This window comes from Megascapheus bottae, chromosome 29, assembly GCF_031878675.1.
Source record: "Megascapheus bottae isolate mThoBot1 chromosome 29, mThoBot2.hap1, whole genome shotgun sequence".
NCBI classification, from domain to species: Eukaryota; Metazoa; Chordata; class Mammalia; order Rodentia; family Geomyidae; genus Megascapheus; species Megascapheus bottae.
The window spans coordinates 193,093-217,372 of record NC_143537.1 but is presented as its reverse complement, the minus strand read 5'-3'; the positions used below and the strand labels follow the sequence as shown (position 1 = coordinate 217,372).

The 24,280-nt window shown below is 51.9% G+C and overlaps 1 protein-coding gene across 3 annotated transcripts in view; it reads right to left on the bottom strand.

Moving 5' to 3' along the window:
• Positions 1–24,280, bottom strand: part of Stk10 (serine/threonine kinase 10) — a 58,374-nt gene that overhangs the window by 18,503 nt on the left and 15,591 nt on the right. The window contains exons 2-9 of one of the 3 annotated variants that reach the window (XM_090321186.1): positions 22,992–23,156; positions 11,965–12,013; positions 11,555–11,704; positions 4,349–4,421; positions 3,295–3,489; positions 2,735–2,816; positions 2,231–2,365; positions 620–1,174 (exon numbers count right to left, since the gene is read on the bottom strand). In XM_090321186.1, the coding sequence (XP_090177312.1) occupies positions 620–1,174; positions 2,231–2,365; positions 2,735–2,816; positions 3,295–3,489; positions 4,349–4,421; positions 11,555–11,704; positions 11,965–12,013; positions 22,992–23,156 (1,404 nt within the window). Of the gene's footprint in view, positions 1–619; positions 1,175–2,230; positions 2,366–2,734; positions 2,817–3,294; positions 3,490–4,348; positions 4,422–11,554; positions 11,705–11,964; positions 12,014–12,221; positions 12,258–12,665; positions 12,761–22,991; positions 23,157–24,280 lie in introns of those variants that run through there. The other 2 variants (XM_090321188.1, XM_090321187.1) reach the window with 2 other exon arrangements.

Sequence of the window (24,280 nt, the reverse complement as noted above, 5' to 3'; positions counted from 1 at the left end):
TCAACCCAGCATTCATGGATCACCCTCCAAGGAGTGAAATGAGCTTCCTCTCTGAGTGGAGGTCTGCCCACGGTTCTCACTCCCTCAGGAACAGTCTCCTCACTCCTGCAAACCTCTGCAGAGCCTAAGTGAGAACCCTGAGTGTTCATAGGACAGCTGCAGGCTCTACTTGACACGGGCCAGCTGTCAGCTGTGGAAAGCTTCAGCTCTCCCTTGAGCACTGCTCATAGGGAGTCAACCTCTGAAGAGACAGACTTCTGTTCACCAGGACTTCCTGCATTCTCCACCTCTGCAGCAGCCACTCCCTGGAGAAGGGGATGGAGAGGCCGCTCCAGGGGAATCCACCATTTATTTTTCCTTTTGCAAGTCCTGGGGATTGAACTCAGGGCCTATCCTTGTGCTTTCTAAAGGCTATCATTCTACCACTTAATCCACAGCACCACTTCCAGCTGTTTCTGTGTATGTGGTACCAAGGAATCGACCCTAGGGCTTTGCACATGCTAGGCAAGCACTCTACCACAAGGCCACACTCCCAGCCGAGTCCAGCATTTTTAAAGAAGAAAATTTGTTGCACAGTCTACAGACCAGGATCTAGAACCATGCAGCCAAATAAACTTACCTTGAGGGACAGAGATCCTGTCTCTCTGTTGAGGGACAGGTCGCCAGACAGGGAGGAGCTGTAGTCCATGCTGTCGGAAGCAGACAGGTGGCTGCTACCATCCAAGGCCTGCTGGGAAGGGTCTGGCCCTGTGGGAGCCGGGAGCTCCAGGCTGCCATTAGCCAGCTTCTCACCGCTGAGGGACTCCAAGGCACTGCTGCTGGGCCTGCTCTGGCTGGGCCGGCCATGGCTGGCCTTCTGGGACCTTGTAATTTCAGAACTCTGACCCTCAGTGACTTGCTTCTCCGCAGCCACCTGAATTCTGGCATCCATGGACACAGGCCGTGGCTTCCGGATAGCCACAGGCACACACAGGCTGTTGTCACTTGCAGGGGCCACATCAGGGGGCCTGGTGGCTTGCAGGGACCCATCCCCAGAAGGCTGGCTGTGGCCACCAGCCACACCATCCTGAGTCTGTCTGGATGGCTGTGAGGGAGACATTTCCTGGAGATGCTGGCAGGCCTGTGGGCTCATCTGGCCTGGCTTAGAAGAGTCCTGAACGTGGCTCCCCAGTGTCTAGAAAAGACATGCAGCCAATTGCTGAGTCAGCACAATGGACCATGTGCTAGGTAAGAGAGGGGTCTCCTCAGCTGCTGGTCTTACTACAACCACAGCCTCACTGTGAAGATGGCTCCCAGTGTGAGGCGCGGGTAGCTCCTGCCTGTGTAACCACTAAGCTGCTGCTGCTGCCCTCCTGGGAGCCAGGATGGAGGCACAGCAGCCGTTCTGCTCCAGCCCTGGAAATCGGCTGCCGGTAACTACGTGGCAGTACTAGGGTTTGGTTTGCAGGCAGGCACTCTACCAACTTGAACCATACTCCAACCCCTCTTGCTTTCTGTTTGTTTTCGAGTCAGGTCTGGTGCGCTTTGCCTGGGGCCAGCCTCAGATGGCAACCACATAACTGGATCACAAACGGTATGAGATGGCACCTGGTTTACTTCTTGCCCAGGCTGGCCCTGAATGTTGATCCTCAACTCAGCTTCCTGAAAGCTGCTGCTCCCTCCTTCCCACAGGTACAGGGGCATGGAACAACCAACCCTCTGGGAAGGGATCCCTACTCAGCTTGCTATGGGCCACAGTGCCAACATCAGGCAGGACCTAGCCAACAGGATGGGATGCCTGGCCCAAGCACCTAGTCTAAAATCGACAGCAATTCCTATATAAATTAAGCAATGCTGAATCAATTACAAATATGGAGAGACTGTCCCCATGTTCAGGGCAACAGATGTGGCCTCTGAGCCTGCTGTCTCTGGCAACACAGTCTGTCCCAAAGTGTGCTAAAAACAAAACAAAACCTCATGTGGGAGCCACACTGGAAGAAAGGCAAGGGCTCTGAATACTGGGAGACAGAAGTGAGCGTTATCTGGCTGCACCAGATCACCCCTTATTCACCAGGGTTGAAAAGTGGTGGTGGGGGTGGGGGTGGTTAGGTGAAAACCTGGACTCTCTAAAGCACACAGCATTGGCATACTGCCTCAGCCAAGCCTTCCTGCAGCCCTCACGTCGCCTGGAGCACGGGGACAGGAGCTCCCTGCCTCCCTCCCAAGCACCAGGATTGCTTTCTGCACTCACAGAGGTGCCGTCCACAGCATCTTCCTCATCCCCGTCGTCTCTGCCATCCTCAATCTCCTCCATCACCTCAGCCTTGGCCTCAGCCACCAGCTCCCGCAGAGCCTTGTTACTGGTGACGGTGCTGACAAAGGGGTGCTAGGGGCAAGAAGCACCTGGTTGGCACTCCTTGGGGTGGAGTGGGAGGATCCAGGAGAGCCTACCCCCCATAACGAAAGAGGACACTAAAGCCCCAAGTGGCTCCCAAGCATCAGCTAGGTGAGGAAAAGAGGGGCAACTCATAGCTCTATCTAAAAGATTTGTAGCAAGAGGCTACAGTGAGGTGATTTGACACTCACAAGGCCGCTGCCAACTGGACCAGTCCACCTGAATCCACCCAGGGAGCCCAGCAAAGCCAAACCACTCCCTGCTGAAACCAGGTAAAGCCCAAGGTCTGGCTTGAATCTGCACAACCACCCTATAGGGGCCTTGCCTGGGTGGGCAGAGTGGCCAGGCCAGTTCACTCACCTCCAACAGCTGGGCAGCACTGGGCCGGGTTTCAGGATTCTTGTCTAGTGCCATCTTCAAGAAGTCCCGGAACTCCACAGACCTGAGGACAGGATCAGCAGTGAATTCAGGACGAGGTCAGTGCTGACCAAGTGCCCCTGCTGAGGTTGGCAGCCCCAGGGAGCTAATGCTTCCCAGACACCACCAAGGACGACGGGCGCTTCCTGGCTTCACAATGCTGACAGTTGGGAGAGGTGTCCTGCTGCACGTGGGTACCACTGCCTCGGGGGCCCTGTGACTACAGCAGCACTAGATCAGGATGAGAGCCACCATGTCCAGCCACCAGTCACAGTGCAGCCTGTGCCATGGGATGGTGGAAGTCACATCTTGGACTCTCTGAGTCCAGAAGGCCAGGCCTGGAGATCCCCGGCACCACCCTCCTCTGACCCTGGGGCCCAGCACCACCACTGTGCCTCCCTGACCTTCCTGCCTGTGCCCGGAGGTGGGCCCCCACAGCCCGCCTGTGCCGGGTGCCCCTCTCCCAGGTGTGCCCTGCAGCCTGGAATCCCCTGGCTCCTCACCACTTGGGGGGCGTGAGCAGCGTGGGAGGGTCCGACTTGGCGATCTTGAGCAGGACCCGCATGGGGTTGAGCTCGTGGTGTGGGGGCTCCATCTGTGCCATCTCAATCAGCGTGATGCCCAGGGACCAGATGTCAGCCTTGTAGTCATATGGTGTGTCCTTCATGGTCTCACACAGCACCACCTCAGGAGCCATCCTGAGCCAACCAAGGGACAACACAGGGCTAAACCGAGTGACAACATGGGGCTGCACCAAGGGACAACACAGGGCTAAATATCAGGCTCCAGGTGGTATGTCCTGGAGACTCAGGGGCCAAGAACCACCACCAGCCCACATCAGGGCTGACGACACTCCTGGGCCAGGATCTGAATTACTTGACATCCCACCGTCTTCCTTAGAAGGGTCTTCGCCTCGTAGCACCTGCCATGGCCTGCTGCCATTCCCAAGACCTGCCAGGAGACGGCAGCAGCGATCCAGAACAGAAGCCTAGGGAAGGCTGAGGCTATGGAAACTAAGGGGTGGAGGGAACACACAGCACTGAAAGAAAGGGATGGGAGAGAAGAGGAGAAATCAAGTGGGGAGAGAGAAAGAGTTAAAGAGTAATAATCAAGCCAGAAGGAGACACATTGCACCCTAGCAAATTGTAAAAACACAATGATACAGAAAGCAAGTGTGGAACTGAGTAAGTGATAGTTGTGGAAAAGGAGGGATCACCACAGACTGGAGAAGTCAAGCACATCTTGTGCAGGTGGGAACTAAATCTGCACAGGGCATCCTTGACCAGCCACCTGGTGCACAACACATACACGTGAAGTAGCACAGGCAGAACCACTTGGCTTACTAATGGAGTGCCAACCCCACGCACCAGCCCATCTCTACAGTATCTCTAAATAGGCTTTTCTGGTTTACTAGCAGTGAGGAATCATGAAGCCAATCAGCATGCCCAAGCCGTGGCTGGCCTCTGCCCTGGGGCCTCCCCAGAACCACCCAGACAGAGGTCACCCTGGGGGTGACACTCACGCCTTTGTTCTGCCCTCAGAAGATGTGCAACTCACCAGTAAGGCGTTCCTATGAAGGAATCTCGCTTCTGCAGAGTTTTCTGATTCTTGGCAGACACACCAAAGTCAGCTGGAAGACAAAATTTTCAGATAAAATACATAAGGGCCAGACCTCTACCCACAGCCAAGGGGAAAGGGCCAAGACCTGGACTAGTTCAGATTCCAGAGAACCAGCGAATGCCGTCTCTCCTGCTGGAGAGCATTAAAAACACAGCAGCATGTAGAGCCGCAGTCTCAGGCCGGGGATGCGCACATCCTGCCCGCCAAGTACAGCTGCCAGCAATCTTCAGGAAAGCCATCGGGTAATAAGTAAGGACCCTGAACACACCCCCATCATGACCTAATACCTAGAAAGGAGGCAATCTACTTAAGGAAATAATACTAAATACAGAAACATAAATCATATTAATGTTCATCAATCATAGAAACAAATCTGTGTGTTTACATACAGAGAGAGGGAGGGAGGAAGAGAGAGAAAAAGGGAGGGAGGGAAGGAAGATGAGAGCAAGAGAGATAGTGTGTGTGTGTCCTGGGTCTTGAACTCAGGGCCTAGACACGTCCTAGAGCTTTTTTACACAAGGCTCATGCTCTACCGCCTGAGTTTTACCTCTACTTCCATCTTTTTGGTGGTTATCAGAGATAAGAGTCTCAAGGACTTCCCTTCCTGGGCTGGCTTCAACCTGTGATTCTCGGATCTCAGCCTCCAGGAGCTAGAATTATAGACATGAGCTAGTGGTGTCCAGCAACAGTAGCAGATCTTAACAAGAATTGTTCAGCTATTGTTTTTGCTATCACTATAAAACTTTATGTACCATATATGAAATATCCTGCCTTTTCCACAAAGGATTTAAGAAGACTTCTCTCTCTCCCTCTCCTTCTCCCTCTTCCTCTCTCTCCCCATCTCTCTCTCTCTCAAACCCCAGCACTACAATAAAAATGTCATTAGTTTAGTTTTTTGTACACTAACATATATTTACCAACACGTTCATAGATAAAAATTAGTAGAGATAAGGAGAAGGCCCGGTTAGAAGCAGTAAATGGGCCAGAGACATATCACTGTGTAATTGGCTGTGCGTGGGTGGGGAGACCAGACCAGAGGTTACTTCCACTTTCCCAGTGCTGGAACTTGACTGTGTGGTAATTTCCAGATTAACAAAAATAAACAGATTTATCCTTAAACACCTCAATCTTCCTTCCCAACTCTCAGTAAAGAGAAGAGCCAGGTGCTGTGGAGAACTCAATAGCCAAAACCACGTTTCTGCTCAGAAAATCTCCTGGGAGGGGCCAGGAGCCTAGCCTAGGGATAGAGTAAGTGCTTGTGTAGCCTGCTCGAAGCCCTGGGATCCATTCCTCAGTACTACTTACCCAGAAAAAAGCAGAAGTGGTGCTATGGCTCAAGTGGGAGAGTGCTGGCCTTGAGAAAACCCAAGGACAGCGCCCAGGCCCAGAGCTCAAGCTCCAGGACAGGCAAAAAAGAAAAAAGAAAAGAAAAAGAAAATCTCCTGGGAGCAGTGACAGCCACTTAGACCCAGGGTGGGCCTCAGAGCTGCCTGCCCACTCTATCACCATCCTAGCCCCGGGACTCCTTTCTGTGGAGGGAAACAAGACAGAACTGCCTGCTTTCACAATGTCTCAGAGGGACTCAGGGCCTCCCTGGAAAGAACAGCAGGAATTGTGGAAAGAGCAGGTAACTCTTCCCTTTTAGTCTCCCACCACAGGGTCCAGCTTGAGGCGTGGCTCTCCCAGGTCCAGAGGTCCATGTATCCTGCCTGCAGCCCCAGCCACAGTGGAGGTAACCCTACGCCTCTGATTCCTGCCTCCAGTGCTGTGGTTCCTGCAGGGTTGGCTGCCCCAGAGGACACAAGGAACCTTTCACCTGAGGCCTACTGATGGAAATAAAGCAGGCCGGGCAGCAGGAAGGAGGGAATCCCACAGGAAAGAGTGCTTCCTGTTCCTGCTCTGCACAGAGCTGGCTTGCATGCATCTAGAGCAGGAAGCACCAAGCAGGTTGACACAGGCAACAGGCAGGAGGACCAGTCAGTGAGCACAGATTGCTGCAAGGCCTTTACCTCTCCCCTGATCCAGTTTCAGTGAAAATATCACACGGAAAGGTCTAGAAATCAGTCACAAATGCAAAATAATATACGTTATACTGTGCTGTTGTCATAGTTCTGTTTTACATTAGTCCTGTTGTCCATCTCTCACGGCGCCTAAACTTATAAAGTGAACCTCCACATGAGTAAACTTCTGCCCAGGCATGTGGCACACACAGGGCCCAGGACAGCCCACTGTCTGCCTTGGAGCCTGTCCTCTGTGGCTCGGGAGGAGTATGTATGTTGGAGGAATGCTACCTCTCAACTGTAAAACAGCAGGTAGCCTTAAAAACAGACAAGGCTGTCCTACGATGTGCTCCCCTGGGGCACAGCTGCCTACTTCTGCCTCAAGCACGACAGCCAAATTAAAGAGGGCATGCCCTAAGGCATGAGTCTGCTGCCTGCATTTGAGAGGGACGACGGGCATGACGTGTGACATGGCTGCATTTGAGAGGGCTGGGCCTGCCGTGTGACATGGCTGCATTTGAGAGGGACGGGCATGCCGTGTGAGCCATACCTCCAGCACAGCTTCTTGTCTATTTTGGAACTGGAGTCTCATAGACTTTTCCACCCAAGCCGGCTCTGAACCACTCTCCTCCAGATCTTATCCTCCCGAGGAGCCAGGACACACATGAGCTACACTTCTATTCTTTAAAATGTTGGTATGGGACCCGGGAATTTGGCCTAGGGGTAGAGTGCCTCCCTCTCATTCACAAAGACCCAAGTTTGATTCCTGGGTGCCACATCCATAAAAAAATAAAAAAGCTGGGAGTGGTGCTGTGGCTCAAGTGGTAGAACACTAGCCTTGAGAAAGCTCAAGGACAGCGCCCAGGCCCTGAGTTCAAGTCCCAGGACTGGCAAAAGAAAATGTTGGTATAGACTGCTTTTATGGTTTAAAAAACAGAAATGCAGTTAGCAATGCACTTTGGGTTTTGTGGGTTTGGGGGTTTTTTCCCCCTCTAAAGAAAAACCCAGGATGTGGTGAAACAGAACTTCGAACTTAGCAGGGGAGTGAGCAGGAAGGGGAGTGAAAGGGGAGTGAGCAGGAAGGAAGGCAGCTGGCCGCAAACGGTGACTCTAACTTGGGGAATCTCGCTCTCCCATAGAAAGAGGCCCAGAGACCCTTGGCCAGGGCAGTACTGCTTAGAGAACAGGAAAAAGGCTCCTAAATCTCCAGCAAAGGGCTGTCAAAGATGCATTTTATTTTACCCACATAAAAACAATCACTTCTATGAGGAAGACACTGAGAAACACAGGGACACTATTGCAGAGTAGTAAAAGCAGACCAGAACATTACACTAAGTGAGACAAGGGTACAAGAGACCAGTATCACAAGATCTAACTTTCCTGGGTGCTGTGTTGTGCACAAGTAGATGGTGTCTACAGAGGCTGGAAGTGTTGAAGCAAGGGGACAGAGGGTGGTTCACAGGCACAGATGTGGCCCTGTGCGAGAAGCCAATGCTCCACAGCACAGGAGTTTACTCTAAAACTCAACACAGCTAACAGAGAGGGCTCTGAATGTTAACACTGAGGAAAAAGACAACCATTTACCCAATGGGATCAGGGTTCACATACAGGAATGTGAACCACGCACAGCTACGTAACGCTATGTCAACTGAAACAAAGGCAGGCTGGGGTCCGGGGATGTAGCACAGTGGAAGAGCTCATGCTCTTCATGACCTGAGTTTGATTCTCCAGAATCACAAAATTAATATATATATAAACATTAAAAGGCAGACTAAGGCTAGAGGTGTGGCTCAAGTGGTAGTGCCAGCTGTGAGCAAACCAAACAAAACTATAACACCCTGAGTTCAAGCCCCAGTACCAGCACAAACAAAAAGACTAGAAAATTGTACAGTCTATGAACCCAACTTTCTTAAAGTTCATTTTCATCTTATAAAAAGTAAATTATAACCGGGATCAATGGCTCAAGCCTGTCATCCTAGCTACTCAGGAGGCTGAGATCTGAGGATCGAGGTTCAAAGCCAGCCTAGGCATGAAAGTCTGTGAGATTCTCATCTCCAATTAATCCCCAGAAAACTGGAAGTAGGGCTGCAGCTCAAGGGGTGGGGTGGTAGCCTTGAGCTGAAGAGCTCAGGGACAAAACCCAGACCCAGAGTTCAAGTCCTGTGACTGACAAAAAGAAAAAAAAAGTAAATTATTAGCCAGTATGAGTACTTATAATACTAGCTACTTGGGATACTGAAGTTTGAATGGATCATAGCTTGATGCCAGCTGGGCATCAACAGATCATGAGACTTCATCTCCAAAAACCCAACAAGAAGCTGGGCTGAAGGCACTGTGTTCAAGTGGTGTCAAACAAATGAGAAAGCTGAGCAATTCCAAGGCCCTGAGTTCAAATCCTGATGCCAACAAAAAACAAACTAACAATAAGACAAAAGAGTAATATTCGTTGAGAATCTACATGGTGTGAAGACTTACATATACCATCTGTACCTAGAAACGCCTCTGTCCATTCATCATGCAAATCATTTCACCTGTGACTCTGTAGGGCAGGAAAACACATGAGCGCCATTTTGTAAGTGCCAAAGCTGAAGTTAAGAGACATAAGTAACTTGTGGAAAGTCATCTGGGTGGTCTTTTTCCTGCTCTCCCATCTACATGTGCACAGAGGCAGAGCCCAGACCCCCACCCCTCTGCATGCTGGCACAGGAAATCTGGACTTTGGGCCACAGTGAAGTGGATGAGAAGCCAGTGCCTGGCTCCTGAATGGAACATCAGGGTCTTCGGGGATCCTGGAGTCACTAATCTGAAGTGACAGTGATACTGGAAGTACCTTTATTACTTAGTGCCTCCCATGCTCCAGGTACATGGCAAGCCAACTCCTCTGCCTGTAGCTTGGAATTCTCTCCAGGCAGGAGGAAGCAGAAGTTGCAGAATTCACCTCCTGAGACCAGAGACAACTGAATCATATCACAGGTGTCTGCAGAATGTGGAACTCACATGACAGCACTGGGTGCTCCCCACCCAGGAAGAATCCTCCTGCGTGCTTAGCCTCAGGACGTGCCAGGCACTGATGGGGTGTGTGGTTTGTTAGATCATCATTCCAAGGCCATCACTAGAACTATGTCTGAGGTTTTGACTTGTCCAAAGTTACCCCACGCCAAGTGATCGTTCTAGCCTATTATCTCAAGGAATAGGTCCTCCCTCTTCGTCTTGCACAAACATTTCCACCAGCCAACCCAGGGTTGCTTCCTGATTAACCACTGCTAGAGCTGGTCTGGACCTACTAGCTGTGGAATGAATCTCATAGGAAGTTTGGAATTCAGCAGAAGAAAACATCTGACACAAGAAAAAGCAAACTACCCAGTATCGAAGATGGCTGAGGCCCTGTGCTTCTGTGGAGGGTCCACCACCAGGACCCTGCTGAGCAGATGGGAAAACTGAGTGCTCATTAGGCTTCTCAGACTGTGCAGCAGGCTTCTCCATGCCTAGCAATCATACTCTTTAGCTTACCTGGTCTATTCCACCTCTGCTGAAATGCATAGACTGTCTTCAAGGACACAATGCTGCACTTGTGCTTGGAGAAAGTTCTCCCAAGTTAGTCTCTTGTCTAAGAATGCAGCTGTTTTTTTTTTTTTTTATAAGAACATGAGGGTGGTAAAGGGAGCTCCAGGGGCTCCAGGCTGTCCCAGGAATACAGAAAGAGGCCAACAGATATCCAGTCCACTGGCCTCTTACACTGCTAAATCAGGCTCACATGCTAAATGACTGTGGAAAGAGTTTCTAAGCAGAAAATTAGGCATCCACTGGTGTCCAGGGTGTATGAAGACACACCAGGTCTCTGATCTGAACCCTCCTTAACTAGTTCTTGGGGTTCACAAGTAGCCAAGCCAAGTCACTTTGAAATCTGATGCGTCCCTCTGCCTCATTCCACCCTCCAGTAGCTCTGACTGGCGTATGGACTCCGCTTGGCATGCCCAGGCCATAGAGATGGCCAGTGGATCCAGGCTAAGGCAGTAGCAGCAGTGTAGCAATGAGAAGCCCACTGGGCTCAGCACAGCTCATAGCCACTCGACCTAGCTGCCATCCTGCATTCAGCAGCCTTCAGCCTGGCCTTGACCCTGGTGTCTGTCTTCTGCCTCCTCCTCCACTACATCCTTGAAGGTCAAACTCAGCTGTTCTCTTTGGATGTACCAGACACACATGACTCTCCTCTTCCCCCTGGGGTCTCCCTATCCCATTCCTTCCTGACTCTCCCCCCATCTCTGGACTGAACAGTCAGTCCACTGGAAATCATCACTGCTACTTCCAGGTGGCAGGATCTGGGGTACCTCCCTTAGCAGTGTCCCCGTCAAGTCCTCAATGCCAGGTCTGCAACTACAAAGGGGTGTCGTCTATACCCCTGAGTTTCCCCAGTGAGTCAGGTAAGTCCAGCAGATATGTGCACTGAGTTTGAATGTCACTCTTCCCAGATCATCTACCCCTGCCCCTCCACACCTGGCATGTCCCCAGCCATCTCTAGCACCCAAACGCCTCTCATATTCAGCCTCTCAGGACTCCCACACTCCCTGGATGCAGTCCTGAAGGCAGCCTGCTCTGTCCCTGCTGGCATGGCCTAGAGCAGGTTCCCACCCTTCCTGAGGTCTAACCAGAAATCCTGAGGGCAGTCAATCTATGAAAATCCACAACTGCGCACCCTGGTAACAACCCATCTCCAGCTTGGGATCTCAGTCTCCTAAAAATAAAATGTTCCTTAGGAACACAAAGGTAATGAGCAGAGGGGGCAAACTGGAACTGAGGACAAAGGAGGAGGTGGAAGGGATAGAAGAACACTGATTTAACAAGCTCCCTAGTCCAGGTTCCCCACCCAGGTAAGGACACCCCAGCCAACACCGGGCATCCCAGCCAGGCCAGGACACCCCAGACCGATGCCCCAGCCAGTACAGGACACCCCAGCCTGGGCACCCCAGCCAGGATAGGACACCCGTCTGGGTGGTCCCCATCCCAGGATGTTCACTCCAGGTTGCCCCCACCATGATACCCCAGCCAAGACAGATACCCCTGCCAGGACATCCCCCCACGTCCCTCCCAGGAAGCCCCCCAGGGTGCTCCTACCACGAAGACGTCCTCTCCCCAGTGCCCTTACCCAGGCGGATGTCACCCTCCAGGGTCATGAGTACATTGCCAGCCTTCAGGTCACGGTGGATAATCCTCTTGTTGTGCAGGAAATGGAGAGCCTCCAGCATCTGACGGCATACGACCTGAATCTGGGGCTCCGTGAGGCCTCTGTCCAGCTCTAAAAAAGAGAGGTGTCTACCATCCAGCTGCACCACTGCAGGCTCTGCTGGCCAAACCTGCATCTGGCATAAATGGCACAGGCACTGTCAACACCAGACACCCAACAAGGACTGGCTTTGCCACCTGCCACAGGCAGTGCTCACACAGGCTCTGTCTCTGGCTTCACACACACACACACACACACTACACAGTACACACAGAGCACACAGGCTCTGCCTCTGGTATAACACACGTGTGCACACTCCACCAAAGACTCACCTAGCATGATGGCATCCACTGCTCCCCCCGGACAGAACTCAATCAAGATCTGCAGAGAACACAGCAGACTTACAGCAGGGCAGAGCCTAATTTGGTGGGGAGATCCAGACCCCAGGCTATGGTGCTCTGCCACCCAAGCCCCTTCTGCCCAGGGCCTGTTCCATCTGCCCCACATCCCTTAGCAACTACAGAGTGTTCCCAATAACAGGGCAGTAGCCTGCATGCTTTATTTTTCAGAAAAAGTAAAACCAAGTTACCAGGGAGACCCTAAACTTCAGCCCAGGCCTCTCTGGTCCAGCCTGCATGCTGTCTTTCCAGACTGTCCAGCTTGAATCCACCATCTACTGCTGGTACTCTTTACTATGCTTCAACCACAGCCAAGAGTCTGCACAGATGCTGTCCCTCCCAGGATCTCAGAACCCTACACCTGGTTCTCCCCTTCCAAAGCCAGCTGTGCCAAAGCCCAATACCAAGCAGGATCCTGAGGGCACTGGGTCAAGTAGGAAAACTGAGGCTCCAAAAGGGTCTGGAACTGAGCCAGTTAGTGATAGGTCCAAGGCTAGAAAGTACGTTTTCTAACCCTGGCCACTCATTCACTTGTTCATTCATCCATCTCTGCATCCACTCATTCACCCATCTATTCCCTCATCCAACCATGTTCCTACTTATTCATCCATGTATCCACACATCCATTCATTTACCTATCCATCCTTCCATTCATCCATTTATCTATCCATTTTCCCATTTATCTAATCCATCCATTCAAGTATGTATTCATCCATTTATCCAGAGCAGGAGTTAGTGGGCTCTAACCTGAGGATGCATGGAATGCTGTGAAGTCACAATAGAGCCAATAGCAAACATGGAGCCCAGCGTGTGCAGCCCGCCACCCTGTAACCATGCAAGGAACAGAGGGCAGCAAATTACAGAAAAACAGAACAAGGGGGCCGGGAGTGCGGCCTGGTGGCAGAGTGCTTGCCTAGCATGCAGGAAGACCCGGGTTCGAGTCCTTGGTACCACATACATAGAAAAGAAAAAGCCAGAAATAGTGAAGTGGCTCAAGTGGTAGAGCTCTAGCTTTGAGAAAGTCCAAGGACAGTGCTCAGGCCCTGAGCTCAAGCCCAGGACGGAGAAGAAAACAAAACAAAACAGAACAAGCCCTGCTCAGACCCCATCTTCCTGCTGACTATTCCAATGAAATAAGCAGCCAAGGAAGTTGTTCAGCTGTTTAAGTTATTCTGAGTAATCCACCTTGCTATTTTCTGCCTGGACCATGTTTGGCCTAGCTGGGCCAAATGAAATGATATACAACTATTATTCCAGCTACTTGAGAAATGGAAGCAGAAGGATCATGAGTTTGAGGCCAGTGTCAGCCACAGTGATACCACATCTGGGTGTTTATCCAAAATAACTGAAGTTCAGACTTCAGCAAGAGCTGTCAGCATGGGCATATTTGTGCCAGCACAACTCATAAAAGTCAAAGTGCAGCAAACTCAAGCGTGCACTGGGGGATGTGCACTGGGGGATGACTGGATGTGCACTGTGGGATGACTGGATGTGCACTGGGGGATGTGCACTGGGGGTGACTGGATGTGCACTGGGGGATGACTGGATGTGCACTGGGGGATGACTGGATGTGCACTGGGGGATGTGCACTGGGGGTGACTGGATGTGCACTGGGGGATGACTGGATGTGCACTGGGGGTGACTGGATGTGCACTGTGGGATGTGCACTGTGGGATGTGCACTGGGGGATGCGCACTGGGGGTGACTGGATGTGTACTGGGGGATGTGCACTAGGAGACGACTGGATGTGCACTGGGGGATGTGCACTGGGGGTGACTGGATGTGCACTGGGGGATGACTGGATGTGCACTGGGGGATGACTGGATGTGCACTGGGGGATGTGCACTGGGGGATGACTGGATGTGCACTGGGGGTGACTGGATGAGCACTGTGGGATGTGCACTGTGGGATGTGCACTGGGGGATGCGCACTGGGGGTGACTGGATGTGTACTGGGGGATGTGCACTAGGAGACGACTGGATGTGCACTGGGGGATGTGCACTGGGGGTGACTGGATGTGCACTGGGGGATGACTGGATGTGCACTGGGGGTGACTGGATGTGCACTGTGGGATGTGCACTGTGGGATGCGCACTGGGGGTGACTGGATGTGTACTGGGGGATGTGCACTAGGAGACGACTGGATGTGCACTGTGGGATGTGCACTGGGGGTGACTGGATGTGCACTGGGGGATGACTGGATGTGTACTGGGGGATGTGCACTGGTGGTGACTGGATGTGTACTGGGGATGTGGACTGTGGGATGACTGGATGTGCACTGGGGGATGTGCACTGGGGGGTGACTGGATGTGTACTGGGGGATGTGCACTAGGGGATGACTGGATGTGCACTGGGGGATGTGCACTAAGGGATGTGCACTGGGGGATGTGCACTAAGGATGTGCACTGGGGGATGTCCACTGGGGGTGACTGGATGTGCACTAGGGGATGTGCACTGGGGGGTGTGCACTGGGGGGTGACTGGATGTGCACCGGGGGATGTGCACTGGGGGGTGACTGGATGTGTACTGGGGGATGTGCACTGTGGGATGACTGGATGTGCACTGGGGGGTGTGCACTGGGGGATGTCCACTGGGGGTGACTGGATGTGTACTGGGGGATGTGCACTAGGGGATGACTGGATGTGCACCGGGGGATGTGCACTGGGGGGTGTGCACTGGGGGATGTCCACTGGGGGTGACTGGATGTGTACTGGGGGATGTGCACTGGGGGGTGACTGGATGTGTACCGGGGGATGTGCACTGGGGGGTGTGCTCTGGGGGATGTCCACTGGGGGTGACTGGATGTGCTCTGGGGGGTGTGCACTAGGGGGTGACTGGATGTGCACTGGGGGATGTGCACTGGGGGTGACTGGATGTGTACCAGGGGATGTGCACTGTGGGATGACTGGATGTGCTCTGGGGGATGTCCACTGGGGGTGACTGGATGTGCACTGGGGGGTGTGCACTAGGGGGTGACTGGATGTGTACCAGGGGATGTGCACTGTGGGATGACTGGATGTGCACTGGGGGATGTGCACTGGGGGGTGTGCACTGGGGGATGTCCACTGGGGGTGACTGGATGTGCACTGGGGGGTGTGCACTAGGGGGTGACTGGATGTGTACCGGGGGATGTGCACTGGGGGATGTGCACTGGGGGATGTCCACTGGGGATGACTGGATGTGCACTGGGGGATGTGCACTGGGGGGTGTGCTGTGGAGGATGTCCACTGGGGGTGACTGGATGTGCACTGGGGGGTGTGCACTAGGGGGTGACTGGATGTGCACTGGGGGATGTGCACTGGGGGGTGTGCACTGGGGGATGTCCACTGGGGGTGACTGGATGTGCACTGGGGGATGTGCACTGGGGGGTGTGCTCTGGGGGATGTCCACTGGGGGTGACTGGATGTGCACTGGGGGGTGTGCACTAGGGGGTGACTGGATGTGTACCGGGGGATGTGCACTGGGGGATGTGCACTGGGGGGTGACCAGGGCCCTGCAGCATGGAACAAAGCACTACACAGCATGAACAAGGAAAGAAATTTCCACAATACTGGACAACATGGACAGACCTTGTAGACACTGCACTCAGCAAAAGACACCTGAAGGACAGACAGACTGCAGACTGGCTGCATATGACTTTTCTAAAACCATCAGATGATTCCATCCAAAGGGAATTGGCAGCTGCTGGGCTTACAGAAGGGGGCTACTCATCCATAGGTGTAAAGTTTACACAGGGTGATAAATTCCATGGGTCTGTCAAAAAATAGACACTCCATAACAAAAATTTGTGGAGATACTTTCTAGTCACAATAAAATTAAAGTTTTGAAAGGGAACCCAAAGTAGGCCTGCCCTGGCATGGACACAGCAGCAGTTTGGGCCTGCCAGTCAGAAGCATGTCCCCAGCACAGCCCACTTCCTCCTTCCACACCCGGAGCTCTGAGCAGCACCAAATGGGGGCTTGACAGCAGCCTGGGCTCGTCGGCCGTCTACTCTGGCTGGAGGCCAGTGGAAACCAGAGCCGCTGTTGCTCAGGATTCCTCCTCATTTAGATTAAGCAGCTGATCCTCAGAAGCAAAAGGAGGACCTGGCTCTGTAACTCTGAGGTTCCCCCACCTCTTGGGCTGTCCCTGAATGAATGAGTGATGCCATCAGATACCTGCTCTGCCACAGCACCATCTCTGTCGCCAGGTACACAGCAGAGAAAGGTCAACACCACCCCCTGGGCTTCTCATCAGAGGGGCAATGTACACTTCATCACCCCTCAACCCACCTGCCCAACTCCATTCCTGAAGCAGTGAGCACGCGTGAGCACACACGCACACACACACACACACACACACACACACACACACACACACACACACACACACACAAAACCAGCCCACTAACTGCCTAAAATCAGAAATAAAAACTCTCCCAACAGAACTAAATGCTTGCACCAGGCTGTTGAGCCCAGCTGTTTTCTACTCTTGTCACACAGAAAACACCAAGTATATGTCTCACTCCATCCACTTAACCTCCTCATTAGGGAGACAGCCACCAGCTCCTCTGACTCAGTTTGAGAAAGCATTAGGTGACCACACCCTCTGCAAAGTGTTTTGCAAGATTGCTTGATCAGTTGTTGAGGAAGGCACTTGGCTATTGTGGGGATTACATGGATGCTGTATGCTAGAATTTAGCACATGGCTTGGGAACCAGTAAGTAAAAGCTGAAAAAATGTAACCATTATTACATGCACACATTGCAGTGTTTTAGACATTTAGACACAGGGTAACTGAGGGACACAAAAATTAAAGCTATACAAATAGGAAGTGGCCGAGCTAGGACTAGGACTAAGACGGAGGGTGGCCCCAGGACTGAGGTGTGTTCATCTTCCAACAGAAGAGCTCCAGTGAGCACCCAACCCTGCCATAAGAAGCCTGCATCACAGGCCCTGAGGTAGGGGAGGGGACCTGGGTGTCCTTGCTCCACTGTTCAGGGTCCAACCATCAGCACACACACACCCCCAAGTGTGCTAGTCACCCAGGATCACACAATCAGCGTGCACGCGCGCGCGCGCACACACACACACACACACACACACGTGTGCTAATCACCCCAGGATCACACAGCACACACACACACACCAAGTGTGGAAATCATCCAGAAGCACACCATTAGCGCACACACACCAAGTAGATCAGTCACCCAGGAGTACACCTTCAGCACACACATGCACACACACACCAAGTGTGCCATCACCCAGGAGCCATGGGAGCCAAGGGTCCCCACCCAGGCAAGAACACTTTGGATCACCTTCAGGCTTAAACATTCAATTTTTACAGCTCCTAGGCCAAGTGGCAGGATCAGGACAGCCATGCAGGATGCCTGGACTGTCCCTAACACAGAGCAGAGCCTGTCCAGAGGTGAGTATCAACCCCACCCTAGGGCTCCCATTTTCCTGGCATATGTACTCACCCATGCTTCCTCCCTCCCTCCCTTCCTCTCCTCCCTCTTTGTCTTTCTCCTTCTCTCCCCCTCTCCTCTTGTTTGGAAGTACTGGCACTTAAACTTGCTAAGTGGGTGCTCTATCTGTTAAGCCACACTTCCAAGACAGTGTTCATACTGACTGACTGACTGACTGACTGACTGACTGACAGGGCCATTGCTCATGCTCTCTGAACAGTCGTTGTACTATATTGTTTGAGGAATAACAAGAGGAAAAGCCTTTACATACTCAGAACAGGCACAATGGGGAAATGGCAAATATGAAGGGTCAAGTGTACATGACCAGTAAACGTCTGCAGAAGAGGAAATAAATGTGAAAGATGTGTCAGTAGCCTTAAGATGCCCAGAAATTAGAACAGACGGGCAGGTGACTGGCATAGCTGACAGCAGATTCTGTAAACAAGGCCAACAAAAGCAGGTTCCTTCCACAGCCACCCACGAGCAGAGGTGATGACTATCATAACTGAGTGTTTCCTCCACCACCGGAACTATGCTCGCCCCATCAACATTACTTAATGCCATGAGCTACAGATAGGCAAGCAGATGTGGCTGGGGAGGAGCAGCGCTGGAACCCTCAACTCCAGGTGTAAATGACTCCCAGACACAGAGCTGGACTGTACAATCACAGGCATGCCGGGTGCCCACTCTGGCCATTTCTTCTGGGGGAAGTGAGGGCAAGGGCTGCAGTCAGCTTTCCCAGCCCTTCTCAAGAGGGAACCTGGGCCTCCACACCCATCCGTGCTGAAGACAGAAGTTTCCGATTACTCAATCAGCCTGGTAGAAGGAAGTCCTGAGACAGAAGAGTCAACATAAAACCACCCCGCTTGTCAGCTGCCTGTCTGTGGGTGTGGGCTCAGAACCTCCTACCTCAGAGCAGAACAACAATACATCCTTTGACTGAGTGTTCATACCCCCAGCCTCACAGAGCATGTGCTCATAGCCCAGCCTCACAGGAGTGAATACACACACACACACACACACACACACACACACACACACACACACACACACACAACTGCACAGGAATGGGGCCTTGTTCTACCCCCACCCACCAACTCTGCCTTACATAAGGAAGAAACCTAGGCTTCCCAGAGCCTGCGGGCTGGGCAGCTGGCAGGAGGGTACTGGGTTCCCAGAGTGTGGGTGCTGGGGGTGTGGTAAAGGCTTTGCCCAGGCAAAGGGAGAAACTGGACTCCAGGGAGACCCAGACTGTCTGGCACATTCTTTACCCTCAACTAAAATCTTGCTGTAATAGTTCTCTAACTATTCCACATCCCAACCATTCCACACAAAGGAGGACCCTGCAAGTCTGAAGGTGCTTGCTCCAGCCACCAGGCATCTCTGGGATGTAACAAGGGACTCCACCCAGGGCTGGCTGACTAATGGCACTGTTTAGCCTAGAGGCTAGGACCCAGGCTTTAGGGTCAAAGTCCACAGTACTCAAAGCCACGACACCATTCAGGAAATGCCAAGACCAGGTGTGGGATCAAGTCTAGCCCAAAACTGAGGTTGGGATCGGACTCTGGCCACAGGTAGCTTTAAGGGACAAGTCAGTCCCATAGGAACAATCAGTACTCTGACTAGCTGGCTAGCCACCACTCCCTAAAGCCAGCTCCACCACAAACAGCGCTGGAGTGCATGCCCCTGTCCCAAGGCCCATGTCCACAAGGAGGGTCTGCGGAGGGCTTGCCAGCCCCCCGGACAAGTAGGCATGGGGTCAAAGGGCGATATGGGCAAACTTCTGGAAGGTCAAGAGATAACATCTTCAACTATATTCAATAAAGGGTTTTGCAGCACCCGTATGGCTGTTAAAGGACAAACAGGCCTGGAACCAAGGAGAGTGGGGAAAGCAAAGCAGGGCAGCAAACACTGAAGGCAGAGCTTATGGGCCAGAGGGCTGGCCAGGGGCAGGGCCCTGTGGTTAGCACACAAGGCTCAAGGTGATGTTAGATCCTACTGTACGCTCACCTCAGTACCTGAGGGCCCCAGTCTCCCAGGTACCAGAGTGAACAGTGGTGAATGAAGGCTTCATCATGGGGCCAACATGCCCAGGTTCTAGCCTAGGTCTGACTCTAGCCAACCTCGGGGCACCTCAGTAATCGGAGCGTCAGCCTGCTCCTCTGTTCCCGGGGAATGACACAGGACCTGTGGGGCATGGGCAGCTGTCACTTAGTATTCTGTGCTTCCATCATAGTCATTAGGCATACCAAGACACTCGGCACACCCAGCACCTGAGCCCACTCTCCTGAAGGTTTAAGATAGTGGCCAACCTATATCTCCAGGGTGACTGCACAGACACACCCGCGACACTGGGGTCTAGAGGTGACTCTTCGTGCCTGTGCCCACAGCACCCAGCTCCACTGGGCACCTGGGGTATTTAGCAAACGGCTAGGGAGTAAGTGAGGAATAGATGAGAGACCTGGGGGTCATATCTGCCTACCTGCTCCCTGGAGACTCAGCCCCGTGCGACCATGGCTGTGGAATACCAGAGGTGTTTGGGCATTGCTACACAGCACATGAATGACTGCTGTGGACAGTCAAGGGCAAGCCCTTCATTTGCTCATGAAACCCTTTAGCCATTCCTCCCCAAGGATGGCACCTCCAGCCTCCTTCTCCAGTGACAGCCCCAACCACAGATATGTGGGTTAGAGTCCACAACGCAGCTTGCACACCCTTCTGCAACTCAACTCCTCGGCTTCAGGACTAGCTTCTGACAGCACAGATCCTCCAAAAGAGGACAATGCCCCAAGCAGGGCTTCAGGGTGGCCGAGGGAGGGTCTGGCCCAGCAGCAGCCTTGGATAAGAAAGTACCTGCTGAAAGTGACAATTTAGGGACAGAAAGACCATACTGACAGTCACAATCCAGCCAAGAATTGTTTGGGTTTTTTTCTATCTGTTTTTCCAGCTCAGCAACTTTCTAGTTGTGTGGCCTGGGAGGCAACTGACTTAGATTCTTTGTTTCTCATTTCCTTCTGTAAGACCAGACAGTGCGACAAAGCCAAGGTGGTAAATGATATATTGCCAAGGGCACACAAGGCTGAGTCCTCAATCTATGCTAGCTATCACAGTGTTGTCTTTGGACCTGGGAAAGGCGTGGATTCTGCACTCCACCTCAACCAACAAAGGAAACAGACACATCACAGAACTGTTCTCCAATATGAAGAGAGCAGTGCAGAAAGTGTATGAGTGGACAGGAGGGGCACCATGAGACGGAGGCGAGCCAGTTTGTATCTGACGGCCAGCTTGGAATCAATAATGAAAAGGTTCCCAGGAACTGGAAGTATGGCTCAAGTAACAGAGTGCCAGCCTTAAGCAAAAAAGCCAAAGTACAATGTAAGGCCCTAAGTTCAAGCCCCAGTACTGGTGCCAGAAAAAAAAAGTTCCCAGACAAGAACTCTAAGAAGTCCATCACAGCACTGTTCATAAGAACAAAGACAAAATTAGAAGTGATCTAAATACCTAACCACAGAGCGTGGCACAGTTAGCAAGGGGCCTTCCCCTGGAAAAATGAATGTCCAAACCCTTCTCTGCACTGGTTAACTTTATGGCCTTGCTTTATGTCTGGAGAGGCCCGAGTTGCCTTCTCCCCTGTGCTAAGGCCGACGCCTGGACCACGGCACTCCCCCACTGGATCAAGTTCTGACCCTACCCCTCTCATGCATTCCTGTATATTCTCATTTTCCTTTGGTGAACACATACATGATAGCTGTCTAATTTCCCTTGTTCTCATTTTCTAAAAGAAGGGAAAACGTTCTAGAAAGCAGCTCTAGCGATCAGGACATAGGAAAATGACTTGGCTTTGTCAGTCCTGACTTTGGGCAGTGAGCAAGGAGCTTAACTTCTCTGTTCACCTGTTTCCCCTGGGGAAAGGTGGCCACCTGTGATTCCCCTGCCCAGCTCCACTCCAGGATCCCTGGAGACAATGGAGAAAGAAGGGCTGTGAAATCTGAAGCCTTTTTCTGCCACAACACCTGAATGGCATCCCAAGGAGATATGAGAGGCAAGGAAGGGGCCAGAGGCGGGCCCTGTGATGGGGTAGCCAGGGAACCAAGCTCGGGAGGTGAGGTCTATGCCATGGTTTGAGTGGGATCCCCAGAGGCTCATGTGCGAGAGCCCGGTCCTCAATATGGTCATGTCAGAAGGTGGTGTACCGTAAGGGGCAGTAAGTAGCTCTCAGGGAAATCAACACATTTCCCCTGGGCCATCAAGCCCACTCTGGCCTCCTACCTCACCACAGAACTCAGGATGACTTACAATGAGAGGTCATCATGACAGCCATGCCAATCCTGAACCTCCAGGGCGAAACCTCTTGACTTTATAATGTTTCCAGTCTCAGGGATTTCATTACAGCAATCCAAAATGGACTAACTCAAATTAGAAGGGTCCAGTTTGTACCCTCGGCCACTGGCAGACATCTGTGAGATGAGAAGGGCAGGATTCATAAACTATCCTGGTGTTTTCCAAATCAGTATTTTTTTAATGAAACCAGTGTCTCCAATCAACACAGTAATGTTCTTAAAAATCAGACATCTATGCAATGAAAAAGCCAGAATCCATTTCCTATTAAAAGGGAAAAATATAAAACATTCTTCATCAACATCAAGCTCTCTTTGAATTTCCTGAAACAGTGCAAACACAGTAGAACTCGACCACGATGGCATGTGCACACCCCCAGATCCCCAAGGCTTGGCAACCACTGCCTGCTGCTGTTTGCACTCCAGCTACATCTCCTGGGATGCCCAACCAGCTGGCCTCCCTGCTTGCCTCTCAAGACCTCCACATCTAATTCTGATGCTCTTCCAACTGCATCTAGAACTTACATGGGACATCTGCCCACCCTTGGTTCTGTTTCAATACTGCCATTTTAATGTCAAACAACACAACCGAGGTGGAAAAGGTCCTAGGCTGCACTTGCATTCTAGCATTCAGCCTCCCTGTCACCCTGGCCAGCTCCTCTCAGGTCCTGGGAATTCACTCCTTCAATCCCATCACCTTACCCTGTGCCAGTTGCTACACACTGAGAACCCTTTATCCAAAATGCTTAGGAGCAGAGGTGTTCAGGTTATGGAGTATCCGAGATCTTGGAATATTTGCATCCATCTTTCTGGTTAAGCAACGCTAATTGGAGGATCTGAAATCTCTTTGAAGATCATTCTCATGTAAGTTTTGAATTTCTGACCTCTAGGTTTGTGACACTCAGTTTGCATCGTCATCCCAATGTTACAGAAGTTGAAAACGACACACAGGCAGGTTATACACAACTGTAGGTTTATGTGGCTTAGAAGCAGCAGCACTAGGATTCAGGACCAGGCAGGAGAGCTCTGTAAATGCTACTATCTCTGCTCTAGAAGGGAAGGCTTCAGCAAGAGGGTGCAGGGAGCTCACAGATTCCCTCCATCTCTCCCTACCCCAGCCCTCACCCTCCCAGCAAATATTGAGCCAGAACCAAGGACCTGGGAAACACAGTGCCTTACCCACAGCTTTCCATCATAGTAGTACGCTCCCAGGAGCTTCACAATGTAGGGGTGGTCACAGGTGGCCAGGATCTCAATCTCCACAATGTAGTCCTCCAGTTCCTCCTCACTCTTGGTCTCAATGACCTTGGCTGCGGCCAAGTCTCCAGTCTCCTTGTTCTTGGCCTGTAAGGTGGAGACACAGAAGGTCATAAGACACACACAAGCAGGCAGAAAACGGATCCCAGGAGACCACTCCAGAGTGCGAAAACTGAGGCCAGCTCTGGCCGGGAACAAAGTGCAACCAGAACATGACAAGAGCCTGTCAGCCCTGAGTCGTATGTGAGACCCAACATCTGTGCTTCATAAAAACGATGGAGTAAATGAAGTACAAGAATGGGTGAGTTCTGCAAACACCACCATGAGAAGATTGAATAGGAATATTTTGTGCTTCATTTCACACAGAAAGAATGAGGGACTGGGAGTAAAGGAGAGGGAAGAAGGGAGGGTGGGAGGGAGACAGACAGACAGACAGACAGACAGAGACAGAGACAGAGACAGAGAGACAGAGAGAGAGGGGCTATGAAACCAGTCCTAAGTAAGAAAGTTACGGTGAAGTTGCTTTCTGGCCAAATGGTGGAAATCATTGTGTCTACTAGGCAAAAATCAAGGAACAAAGCATAGCCAGAGTGGAGAGTGAGGAGTAGAGCACTTGGGACGCTGGACCACTGTGAGGAGAAGGTGCCAAGAGGTCTCCAGCTCCTCAAGGGTCGCCCTTGAAGCATGGGAGACAGCACTCTCCACAGGAGTCAGAAGTGGACCTGACCTGAGGGTCAGTTAGGGAATCAAAAAACCTGACAGCTATCTACAGGGGGACATTTGTCACCCATTAAAAGGGATGGAATTCTGGGGCTGGGAATGTGGCTTAGTGGAAGAGTGCTTGCCTAGCCTGCATGAAGACCTGGGTTTGATTCCTCAGTATCACCCAAACAGAAAAAGGCAGAGGTGGCTTTGTGGCTCAAGGGATGATGTGCCAGCCTTGAGCAAAAGAGGCTCAGGGACAGTGCCTAGGCCCTGAGGTCCATCTCCAAGACTGGCAGGAAAAGGGGGGAGGGGTGATGGAATTCTAATATACAATGAGACAGGAACAAACCTTGAAAACATCATACTAAGTGAAATGAGAGGCAAAGGCCAAAGTCTGTATGAGTCTATTCTTACAAGATAGCTGGCACAGTCAGACTCAAAAGTCAGAACCTCAAACAAAGGTTACAGGGGAAGGGGAGGAGAAGGGGAGGCTCACTCCAGTGAGG